General features: G+C 39.0%; 1 protein-coding gene across 1 annotated transcript in view; it reads left to right on the forward strand.

The window, feature by feature from the left end:
• Positions 1-218: 218 nt before the first annotated feature.
• PCDH9 (protocadherin 9) overlaps positions 219-13,004 on the forward strand; it is a 706,567-nt gene continuing 693,781 nt past the window's right edge. The window contains exon 1 of the mRNA XM_075727636.1: positions 219-3,254. Coding sequence (XP_075583751.1) covers positions 219-3,254 — 3,036 coding nt within the window. The remainder of the gene's footprint in view (positions 3,255-13,004) is intronic.

Consider the following 13,004-nt stretch of genomic DNA (forward strand, 5'->3'; position numbering starts at 1 on the left):
TTGCAAAAACAAGTACTAGTTGGAGATTGTGGATTTGTCATGCCTAAAAAACCAATAATGTTGTTTGTGTGGTTGTGTTGACAGTGCTGTCTCCAAATAAGAAATGAGATGTAATGCATCCTGCAGTCCATGCACGCCTCCTCTTGCAAATCGCGCATCATCCCTCTCTGGAAACCTTTAAGTCCTAAAATCTGGGAAAAGAGAACAAAAACATTATCATGGACCTGAGGGATTTTTACCTGTTGGCCGCTTTGATTGCCTGTTTAAGACTGGATTCTGCTATAGCTCAAGAACTTATTTACACTATTAGAGAAGAGCTGCCTGAAAACGTACCCATTGGGAACATACCAAAGGACCTGAACATTTCTCACATCAATGCTGCCACGGGGACCAGTGCCAGCCTTGTCTACAGACTGGTGTCTAAAGCAGGGGATGCCCCTCTGGTCAAAGTGTCCAGTACCACTGGGGAGATCTTTACGACGTCTAACAGAATAGACAGAGAAAAACTCTGTGCTGGAGCTTCCTATGCAGAAGAAAACGAGTGTTTCTTTGAACTTGAAGTGGTGATTCTACCCAATGACTTTTTTAGGCTGATCAAAATAAAAATCATTGTGAAGGATACTAATGACAATGCACCTATGTTTCCATCCCCTGTCATCAATATCTCCATCCCAGAAAACACTCTGATCAACAGTCGCTTTCCAATCCCATCAGCGACGGATCCCGACACAGGTTTCAACGGGGTGCAGCACTACGAATTGTTAAATGGGCAGAGTGTCTTTGGACTGGATATTGTAGAAACTCCGGAAGGAGAGAAGTGGCCTCAGCTGATCGTCCAGCAGAACTTGGACAGAGAGCAAAAGGACACCTACGTGATGAAAATCAAAGTGGAGGATGGAGGTACCCCCCAGAAATCTAGCACAGCCATCCTGCAAGTCACAGTAAGTGATGTCAATGATAACAGGCCAGTGTTTAAAGAGAGTCAAGTAGAGGTTCATATACCGGAGAATGCCCCTGTAGGCACTTCTGTAATTCAGCTTCATGCTACAGATGCAGATATAGGAAGCAATGCAGAAATCAGATACATTTTTGGTGCCCAAGTTGCCCCTGCAACCAAAAGGTTTTTTGCTTTAAACAACACCACGGGGCTGATTACAGTTCAGAGATCCTTAGATCGAGAAGAGACTGCTATTCACAAAGTGACAGTGCTGGCTAGTGATGGTAGCTCTACACCGGCTCGGGCAACCGTTACCATCAATGTCACTGACGTGAATGATAACCCTCCTAACATAGACCTCAGGTACATAATAAGTCCCATCAATGGCACAGTGTACTTATCTGAGAAAGATCCCATCAATACAAAGATTGCCCTAATTACGGTTTCAGATAAGGATACTGATGTGAACGGCAAAGTGATCTGTTTCATTGAGAGAGAGGTCCCCTTCCACTTGAAGGCGGTTTACGACAACCAGTATTTGCTAGAGACCTCTTCCTTGTTGGACTATGAGGGCACCAAAGAATTCAGCTTTAAAATCGTCGCTTCTGATTCGGGCAAGCCCAGTTTGAACCAGACTGCCCTGGTAAGAGTTAAACTGGAGGATGAAAATGACAACCCTCCGATTTTCAGCCAGCCTGTAATTGAGCTGTCAGTTTCTGAAAACAACCGGCGTGGTCTATACTTAACAACTATTAGTGCCACAGATGAAGACAGTGGGAAAAATGCAGACATTGTTTATCAGCTTGGCCCTAATGCCTCCTTTTTTGATCTGGATCGAAAGACAGGAGTTTTGACAGCCTCGAGAGTTTTTGACAGAGAAGAGCAGGAACGTTTCATTTTCACTGTTACAGCCCGAGACAATGGCACCCCTCCTTTGCAGAGTCAAGCAGCTGTAATTGTTACTGTGTTGGACGAAAATGACAACAGCCCCAAATTTACTCATAATCACTTCCAGTTTTTTGTATCGGAGAACTTACCAAAGTATAGCACGGTGGGGGTGATCACGGTGACCGATGCGGATGCCGGGGAAAATAAAGCGGTGACCCTTTCCATCCTGAATGACAATGAAAACTTTGTGCTGGATCCGTACTCTGGAGTTATAAAGTCCAACGTTTCTTTCGATCGAGAACAGCAGAGCTCCTACACCTTTGATGTTAAGGCAGTGGATGGAGGGCAACCTCCTCGCTCTTCCACAGCGAAAGTAACCATAAACGTCATGGATGTTAACGATAACAGCCCCGTTGTCATCTACCCACCTTCCAATACGTCTTTTAAGCTAGTGCCGCTCTCAGCAATTCCAGGATCGGTGGTAGCTGAAGTCTTTGCTGTGGATATAGACACTGGAATGAATGCCGAGCTTAAGTACACAATTGTAAGCGGAAATAACAAGGGTTTGTTTCGGATTGATCCCGTGACAGGTAATATCACTCTGGAAGAAAAACCAACTCCTAATGATGTGGGGCTGCATCGCCTGGTTGTCAACATAAGCGATTTGGGTTATCCCAAATCCCTGCATACTCTTGTGCTTGTGTTTTTGTATGTAAATGATACTGCTGGAAATGCCTCTTATATTTATGACTTGATACGCAGGACTATGGAAACACCTTTGGACCGGAACATAGGGGACAGTAGCCAACCCTACCAAAACGAGGACTATCTCACGATCATGATCGCTATTGTGGCAGGTGCCATGGTTGTCATAGTGGTGATATTTGTCACGGTTCTCGTTCGCTGTCGACATGCATCCAGATTCAAAGCTGCCCAGAGGAGCAAGCAAGGTGCTGAGTGGATGTCTCCCAATCAGGAGAACAAGCAAAACAAGAAAAAGAAAAGGAAGAAAAGGAAATCTCCGAAGAGCTCTCTTTTGAACTTTGTGACCATTGAGGAGTCCAAACCTGATGATGCAGTTCATGAACCTATCAACGGGACAATAAGCCTTCCAGCGGAGCTGGAGGAGCAAAGTATAGGAAGATTTGATTGGGGCACAGCACCACCAACAACCTTTAAGCCTAACAGTCCTGATCTTGCCAAGCATTACAAATCTGCCTCTCCACAGTCTGCTTTTCATCTCAAACCTGACACTCCAGTTTCAATGAAAAAGCACCACGTGATTCAGGAACTCCCGTTGGACAACACCTTTGTTGGTGGTTGTGACACCCTTTCCAAACGCTCTTCCACTAGTTCAGATCACTTCAGTGCCTCAGAGTGCAGTTCCCAAGGAGGCTTCAAGACAAAGGGCCCCTTACACACCAGACAGGTAAACGAGCACTTTTACTGGTCTATAAGTACTGCATACAAGTGCCCGATCAACCAGTATTAAAAGTGCCACTATGTTGTGGGTTTTTTTGTTTCAGTCTAATTTAATTTAGTTATATTACGGGGGGAACAAAAAAAAAAACAAAACAAAAAAAACCCAAACCAAAACCAAAAAAAACTTGACCCCTTTATCATTTACCTGGGGCCTAACCATGCATTTGAGAAATGCCTCTGATACTTTGGGTTCTGAAGTACACTGATTGTTAAAGGACTGTTATGCATCCGTGCATGTGCACGTACATATGCATAAACAAAACTGAAAGAAAAAAGTTTTTTTTTTTCTCCCCAGTATTTGACTGTCCAAATGTAAAAGTTATTGAAGAAGAAAAACTGTTTCCTTATATGCCAAATTTCAGTCAGAAAATTTGACTGTTTTAAGATTGAAGGGATATGTACATTCAGTTTCAAATTTTGAAGTGAGTCGGCTTGAGTTTCTTCTATAGTTCCAGCTGATTTGAAATCTTGTTAAGTTAGTGTCACTGAAGGGGTTAATTTTTTTCCCTAACAAAGACGGCTGAATTTCCAAGCTACTTCATCTGTGAAGCACGTGGTTTGTTGGTAGGATATAACTAAGCCATACGGAAGTCTTCCTCTGAGTTCAAAATTATTTTGTTGTAATAGATTAAAGTTGGTATCGCATAGACAGTGTGTTGCATATTTTAAAGAAATGGCCAAAGCATACTTTTGAAAGGAATGCGTTCTCTGAATACACGTGAATTATGCAGGAAAAAAAGTCAGCCTATTGTAAATATTTTCTCATCTTAGTAATGCATAAGTGATCTGTCATAACTCATTTTAAACTGTGAAATATGCCATATGAAGAGGGATTAGGAGGCTGAGAAACTCATATTTCAACCAAATCCAGCATTAGTTTTTCTTAGGTCTAATAATTCCTTGCTAATAAAGATTTAAATGCGGCGCTGTCTAATTTATTTTATTGGTGCTTGTCTGTTGCCACTAAATTAGCACGTCCGTGTAGCCTGTAGATGGCACTGGGGTACCACGTCGCTCACGCTGGCCCGGTGCCAGCCCTGCAGTAGCTAGGAAAAGGGGGGGCGAGGTGGGGGGGCGGGGGGTAAGGACCAAGCTGATATTACAGCCAAAGAACCTTTTATTTAATGATAGTCGCACCGGAGCGGTCAGTAGTTAAGTTCGCGTGTTTGCCAGGCAGCTTCCGTAGCGCTTCGCTTTCGCTCCGCCGGCTTCGTAGGTGTTAGGAGTCGCGCTCGTATCCCTGCTGGTGCTGTACCCTCCAAGTTAGGGTGATTTGTCTGCATTTCTGACAGATATGAATCTTGGAGAACCGAGTGAGACACATTTAGGCTTGTCTTTGCAAAAAGATTTTGACAGTAGCCAAGTTTAGGATAAAGTCATCCTCTTGCTGTTGCATTAGCCTTATCTGAGATGAATGTGACGTTCCCAGAACTGTGTCTTGACTTTGGGTGTCTGTAAGGTGTCACGCTAACAAGATGCTAAGAATAAAACAAGCACTTTTGAGGCAGTTCTGCTAAAGTAACTGCTCTAAAACAACTTGTACTTACGACGAGACACTGAAAACATCACAGAAGGTTGTCACAAAACCTTAACCTTTCTAAGGACTTTAAAGAAGGGTATGCTCCCGGAGCTGTTGTCAGGCTGTTACACAGCACCATATACATACTGTCAACGTAAATTAAAAAAAAAGAACCAATTTAAAAAAAAAAACCAACAAATTTATAGAAGAGCTCTGAATAATCTGCGGTTACTCTGCTGAAGTTTTCTCCCCACTTTTAGTTACAAAATGTAACACCCTCAACCCACACATTCCTTTTCGGTTCTGAGATGTTGTTAATTTAGCTTAAATTAGCTTTCCAAACTCCATTAGGAAACTGAGACTTAATTCCCCCACAGCATTTAGAGGCAGTTAAGACCCAAAAAATTATTTACCTGACAGAATGTATAAGCTCTGCACAGTGAAATTGAATATGAGGAAAAAAATAGACCCCTCCAAACAAAAACTACTGGCAGTATTTTCAGAGTTACCCATCTTCATTACATTAAATGTACTGGTTTCAGTTTAATAATAATATCAGTCATTATACCTGTATATGGACCTGATTCAAATTCCACTAAAGTCTTACTGGATCCTTTTTGAAGTCAGCAGATACTCGTATCATATGATTTGGATTGCTCCCTGCAAAAGCTGTAATATTAGATGTAGCTGAAAATATAACTCTTTCTTAGGTAGACAGTTATCTAAACTGAGCTTGTGTGTTTTTATTCTGTGGGGAAGGAGACAGTGTCTTTTTTTTCTCCCCAATGATGAGTGTTACAGGACGTAACCCTTTTATGCCCCCTTGTCACTTTTGGCTGGAGGAGTATAGCCAGCAATGGTAGTAACCATTAGCAGCCTTCCTGTTGTTCTGCCTGTAATTCCTGAAATCAGGATGCGTTTTAGCTAATATTCATTGGCACAGGAGTTAAATACACTTTCATAGGTCTTTTTTTAGATTTGTGATGAGTATGGCCCTTAAGCAAAGTATTCAGACTTGAAAAGCTTACTGAATAGTAGTGTGTACTAATGCCACAGTATCTGAAAAACTTTTTTAAAAATTCCTTTAGGAAGAGATACTTAGTTCTGTGCCACTGTACCGTCTTCTTGAGGTTTAACATAATTAATTTTGCTGTATCTAATGGTAGAAGTTGTATTAAGTTACCTATATATTCGTCAAGTTTTCTTTATGTGGTTTGCAAAGGGTGCGGGAATTGTTGTGGAGGATGTTAAGATAGGGAAAGAAGAAATATAGGATTAGTATATACCTAAGAAATATCAGCATCCTCCATTTTTACTTACAGTTTCTTTCAGTCCAAGGTAAATACGCATGCAATGTATCTTGGAGATACATTAATATTAATAGAGAGCTGAGACTGAAGTCCACACTTGGACTTCATTCAAGCAAAATCCCATTACTCTTAATGGGAGCTTGGCCCTAGAAATCTGTTAGAACTGAGTCCTAAGTCAGAAAGGTTTTAATGTTCAAAAATAGATTGTTCAGTACAAATTTCTTAGTATTTTTTTGCTGGGCAATTTCTGTGCAATCGTCAGTAAATTTAGTGGAAGTTCTGTGGTTAAATCTTCACGTGTCACTTTGAATTGCACAGGCTGATGTTTCAGAAGTACCCAGTATAAAAACCAAAGCCTTCTTCAAGTGCCTATCTTGCAGTAAACCTGGTGGATGCTCTGAAAAGAGCATTTTTGAATACTTGAACTTGGGATTGTTATAAATGCTAATTCACATAATTAGGAGTATGGAAAGGATGTTGCACACCACCAGCTTATATAGCTAAGCTTCCAAAATCAGTGTTATGACTCATAAAGAATACTGAAATCTATGCAGGCTTCTCAATCAGTGTTCTTTTCAGTATTTGATTGAACTTTAAAATGCACTTCAAATTAGTAAGTCACTACACCAAACAGCTACATAGAAATACAGTAGAAGACGACATGTTGTATTCTTCTGTGTGAAAGGCCTCTTATAAAAAGCAAATAAACAGACAAAAAACTCCTACTCAGTGTCATTAGATTAACAATAGATTAAATAATAAAAGAAATTAGGGCCAATTTACCATGGTTATCCCAGTTTTAAATGATAGCAACTTCATTTAATCAGATTTGAAGTACAGCGGTGACAAATAACACAGGTTTAAAAATATGTATCAGTATGGGTTTTGAGCAAAACCTTCAGTCTTCATTCCTGATCAAATAGCATTTAGGCATGTGCTTATTTTTCATTTAAAGTGGTGGGACTGAAGCAGATCCTTAAAGTCCAAACGACTTCAGATGTTGTCTTCAAGAAAGACAGCCGTAAGCACACTCTAAGCACTTTTCTGAATCAAGATGATAATTTATAAATTTTGGAAATGTGCACAGTTCTAGTAAATTCAGGAAAGCTAAATATATTTTAACACTGTCCTTTTATTTCTGTGCTCCGATGGCAGAAATTAAGGATTTGGGGCTTGAATGACACATTAAACGCATTCCATACTAAGGTGTATTTTTAATCATATAGTCAATAACATAAGCTCTATGGAGCTTGCTTTACTCCTTTTTCAGTCAATGGACTTTTTGCCTGATCAAGGAATGAGTAGCCAGGCTCCCGCTGATCAATGCACATCACTTAAGCTTTCTGTGGCAAATGTAATTGATGCTATCTTACTCTGGATTGTTTAAATTTGTAACTTCAGGGTTTATGTAAGAGAAAAGAAAAGCTGAAAACATTAATGACCTTTAATTTGATATGCTGAGAGTGGCAATTTCAAGGTGCATAAGTTGATGGAAATCTGCATTGGAACAGCAGTGCAGAGTCTACGTCACCTGCAAATATTAAAATTCTGTAACCATAGCATTACATAATTCTGTGCGCGGTATTATTTTTAGTGGCCTTGTTTTACCGCTCAGTATAAAAACAATACAACTCCATTGTTTCTTTTTTATGCTTAATTTCTTTTATGTGTTATCATGGATATTAGTCTTGGGTGAGGACTACTCACCTGGAAAAAAGTCTGCATGTAAAATTCAATTGTTTTTTAGTTCATATATTTATATATCTATATCTATACTAAAATATTAGAAATGGTTAAAATGTACAGTGTATTTTTTCTATCCTTGTATAACTGAAAATAGGTTAACGGATTTTGCTCAACTGTCTAAAGAAATTCATCTTTGAGCTGAGACCAAGCATGGAAAATTTCAGCTGAAAAGAAGAATTTTTCAGAAAGTTAAGAGCATGTGAAAACTGGGGGTTATAATGGAAATCTGAACATAACCTTAAGCTATAATACCATTTTCAATAGTGACAGTAGAAATGCTAAACTAGAGTAGGGAGCATTTTGTGTATACAGATACAGACAGTAAAAGCTTAGCAAGCTTCATTTCTCTTTAAACCTTTCCCATGCAAAAGATTTTTATCAGCATCACTGAGGTCTCATCTGTCCTGAATGTGCAAAGCCAAAGTTTCACAAACGCTAATAAATGTGTGCCACACACTGGACTGAGAACCGGATCCTGAGAGTTTAATGCTATGGGAATTTTGTGATAATGTTCTTTTGTATATAGGAACAAGGAGGGATCTTTTTAGTTTCCATTTCAGATTTTCACTTCCAAAGTATCTATTCTTCTAGCACAGCAAAACCATATCGGCCACACTTTATTGACAGCAATTTTATTGTAGCTAGAGGCTTACAGTAAGCTGTTTATTGCTGTTCCCTAACTCGGTTGACAGCAATTGGGGAATTAATTTTCTTGCCCCTGATGTGCTTTCTTGGGTATAAACAACAGATGTTAAAGATATGAAAACTGTGACCCAGTTTACATTCAGCAACTCTTTACGGGCACAGTCTACCTGTCTGAAGTGCAGGTTTCAAGTCCTAAGTAAGACTGCTTCATCAGTTCTAGGATTCTTATTTTTGCAGTAGAACTGTTCATCTATACGTATTATACACAAGGGCAGATACATAATACCTAATGGACCAATCCTCAGCTAGGCAAATTCAGTTCAAGAACAGCTGAGTCCAAGTTTCCTTTATTTCAGGAGTTGCTGTATCTTCTTACTTTAGCATTTAATTGCACCAACATACAGGATATAACTGACAAAATGGACATACCATGTTCTGAAAGATCTAACAGGGATTACAGGTGATACCTGAATTTTTGGTATCACTTCTCCCACATGGTGGTCTGTAAAATCTATACTCAGAAGTTTCCTCAGTTGCTACTCAAGTACAGCCATCTCACATACAATCTGTAATGCCCATGCCTTTGCTGAAGGAAAAAGAAACGCTCACAAAATCATATATTATTTTCTTCTTCTTTTTTACTGCTTTGACTTTCCAGCCGGTGGTGGAATGTATGTAAAATGATTTACCCCAGTAGGCTGACATGGGCATTTAATCAGTTAATTTCTAGTTTACATGAGATAACATTCCATTGAGTGGAAAAAGATTTCCCTGGCTCTAGATAAGAAATGAATGGATGCTATCATATTTTACTGAAGTACGGAGGGAGGGGGGCATCTTTTGTTCATTTCCACTGGTGTCTTTTAGCAAGACATTTGCAACATAAGAAGCATCTTCCCTAACTGAGTTTTTAAGTACTTGTCTAGACGCAAAATGCAAATCATCTTCACTGCTCCTTTGTAATTAAAATATCGTATAAAAGAGTTCCTTCTAATATAGTTGCAATAATTTTGTTGTAATGGATTGTGTTCTAGTGAGCTATAAACTCTCTCTGGAAACAGAAGTAGCCGTTACTGACAGAAGACACCTTAAATGTATTACTGCACTATTACCTTGGTCGAGCGATTATGAAAACTACAAATAAATAAATAAATGAAATTGTTTTGTATAGCAACATTGTTGTAGCCATACAAAACCATGTGTAGATTGTTCCTAGGCTCTAAGGATTCAGGGAAGCATTGGGACCACTATAGTTTTGATGTTAAATTCATATTGATCTTACTAAAAATACCTGGAATTTCAAATCTTGGAAGGATTTGGCCTGTGTTCCCAATTTAGTTTTCAGTTTTCTGAGTACCATGAATTATGTGTGATAATACAGAGGGAGGTGGTTAAAAATCTGATTTGTGTCCAAATTGTACCAGTCTCAAAAGTTGCCCATTCTTTGTTTCTTCTCATTGTTTATTTTGTAGCTGGTGAGTTGTGGGGGAGATTTGTTTTAAAGTCTTGGCATGGGTTGTCCTGCATCTTCTGTTGCACAGAGGGAAGAGTGAGTAATTCAGCATTTGTCAGGATTTGTTGGTGTGTAGTGTCTTTAGCTTCCTATGAGCTGATGTTGTAGTTTTGCCATTTATTTTGTGAAATGCCACACTGAATTTTTTGTGCACAAATATTAATATTATTACGTGAAAGTTGTTCTGGAATATGCACACTTCTTGCTACAAGAGGAATATAAGGAGCTCTTTCTTAGAGTAACAGTTCAACATTTGAAGCTAAATCCAAACTGTGGTAAATCTGCTGATTTACACCATTTGCAGCTTTTCCTGATGTTAACTTCTTTATAAAATCAATACGATGATGTTGAGATAATATTTCCAAAATCTAAAAAACATGTAAAATTAATTGGGAGTCAAGTGAATTAAAAATAATTTTATTTTGAGCTGAATTTGATAAAATGTGGAGGATCAGCTGTCAGATTTTTCTTCCTTCCTTTGTTTCCTCCCCCACGTTTGCAGAAACAAGATCTAGGTAGCATTTTAAAATAGCAACCTCTCCTCACTCCGAAAAATTAAATTGGATATTCTCACTGGCTGATAGCTGAAAGAGGATAGCTATTGATATTGATTTGTAAAACACTTAGTAGCCTCAAACTGGTATTCGTCCATTCTCCCTCATTCCTTCCAGCCAAATTAAGTGTTAGATACAACTACTTTTATTTGTAACTTTGCAGGCTATTCTGAGTAACCCCTAGGCTTTCATGTGTTACTAGTAAGAAAATTCTGTGATTGGTTTTCTTAATTGTTATAAATTGTTAAATATCTGCCTGTACAATATTTTCGATTGAATGAGCTACTTTAGCCTATGCCTTATATGGTCATATAGCCTTTAAAACACCAAAAAAGTAAGATGAAGACCATGTGTTCAGTTGTGAATGGTATTTGCCATTCTTACAGCCTCTTGTTGATTGGTGGCTAGCAGTAATATCTCTTAAATAGCTAAACCTGATAGATGGAAATTTCTGTCTCATAATCTGTGCTCCTTCAAAACACAAAAGGTTATGGAGGCAATTGTGTTTCTGAGGTAAAGGCGTCTGTAGGATACATATGTTTCTATATATGACCTATATATCAGGTTATCATAGGGAGTGATCACTCAGAATCCGTAAAAGAAATGAAGGATTTGCTACTGAACTTCATGGTGGAATACTTTCACGACAGGTTAATGTGAGTCTCTTATCTTCTCCTACCAGTATTTTTTGGAAGAAAGTTTTAACAAAAGTTTGGTTTTAAAGGAAAGGGGTCCAGGTGCTCCAGAAAAGGGTGCAGACTCATGAATTTTGATTTAAGAGAACACATCCTTCCTGTATAGAATAAGATGCAGAGCCTGAAAGAGAGTGATATTTAACCCCTGGTTTTAGTAGCTTTCCATTCAGTGGGATAGGTTTTGGGAATACCGTTGTTACGCCAGTCCCTCTCCTTGCAGCATGTAATGAATATATCTGAACATTAGTGTTGCTTCAGATGCCCAACTTCTGATTGTGGGTCTAGCCTAATTTCTGTAAATGATGTTCGCAAAAAGTATAATTTGTATAATTTTCAACAGTACACTTAGCTGGTAGCGCCTGTGCACACAGTACCTGATTTTGCTTAACTTCTAATTGTATGTCAGATCTAATCTGCTTCACTGCGTTCATGATTTACTCCACCCTAAAGAAAATATGCTGGTTTAAACTAGTTGCCGAAGCTCATGGATACAGTTGGGTGAGATGCATCCCACACCAGAGAAGAGTACGATCCAGTGTGATCCCTACTCTTCACTTCACCAGGGAAGAGCATGATCCAGTCCGGTTTTCTCACTGAAGTCGAGAGAAAGGTTTTAAGGGTATATATTTCTTTAAGAAAAGGTATTATTTGCATAGTGTCTACACACACAAAAATGTATAATGTGCACAGATGCCTTTGGGAAAGTCTTCTTTAGATTATCGCTTGAATTCAAAGGCTCCTGAAGCAACAGAAAGACTCTTACTGACTTTTTATTAAATTGTTACCTGGCCATTGCTACAGCTGTCTATTTTAGAAAGACAGTGCAATGACACACCAGTTATTTTGTTTTGGTGTTGTGCCAAGTATTTCTGTTTTTCCTCAGCGTTGCATGTTCCTTGATACCTCATGCTGTGAATGTGAGTAGAGAAAAAGAAAGTTGTAAACTTCTGATCTCTACCCTCGGTCTTACCTGGCCATTGGCATTATAGTGTAAAAATGCTTCTTTTACCTCTCTGGTTTAGGTATGTGTCTGGAGCAGTATGAATTTTCAGTCACTTGTCAGATTGTTTCACTTTTACTATTTCAGAGATACAGGTCAAAATACCAGTGAAGTGCTAGTGTTACCAGTAAGAGAATTTGAAATTGCCTTCAGTTTGTGACAACAGTACCCTGAAACATAGATCACGGTGAAGTCTGTGGCATCCGGAGCAGCAGGAGGTAGACTATGCACCAATAGCAAAGCCCTAGTCATCTCTCACATTTTTAACAACTGCCAGATAAATAAAAAAAGAAATGAAATCTGCATGTGTCTGAGGACAGTAAACCTTGCCAGTTGAAATTTAATCTCTCCCCTGTACAGGAGATGGACTCTCCTGTTTGAGATTTCATCAGTTTCATTTCAGAAAGCTGTTACATCTGTCAAACATTTCAGTTTGAAACGAACGCCTGATTTTTTTTGCCTTTGTATGCTACAAGAGCACCAGGTTGTCAATCAGCAGAAATACAAAATGAGACAAGATAGGTGATCCCGCTACTGTGATTGGCATTTTATTTTTATTTTACAACCCCTTTTTTCTTCCTCAAACTGCAATGACTTAATGGCAGTGCTGGTCTATACTGTGGAAACAGATGAGAAACATGGATATAGTGAAGGGAAGCCACCCTTGGTTCACCCCAGTCCTGTTGGTCTCGACTGCTGATGGCCATCCTTTTGA

Source organism: Pelecanus crispus, chromosome 1 (genome assembly GCF_030463565.1).
Source record: "Pelecanus crispus isolate bPelCri1 chromosome 1, bPelCri1.pri, whole genome shotgun sequence".
Classification (NCBI taxonomy): domain Eukaryota; kingdom Metazoa; phylum Chordata; class Aves; order Pelecaniformes; family Pelecanidae; genus Pelecanus; species Pelecanus crispus.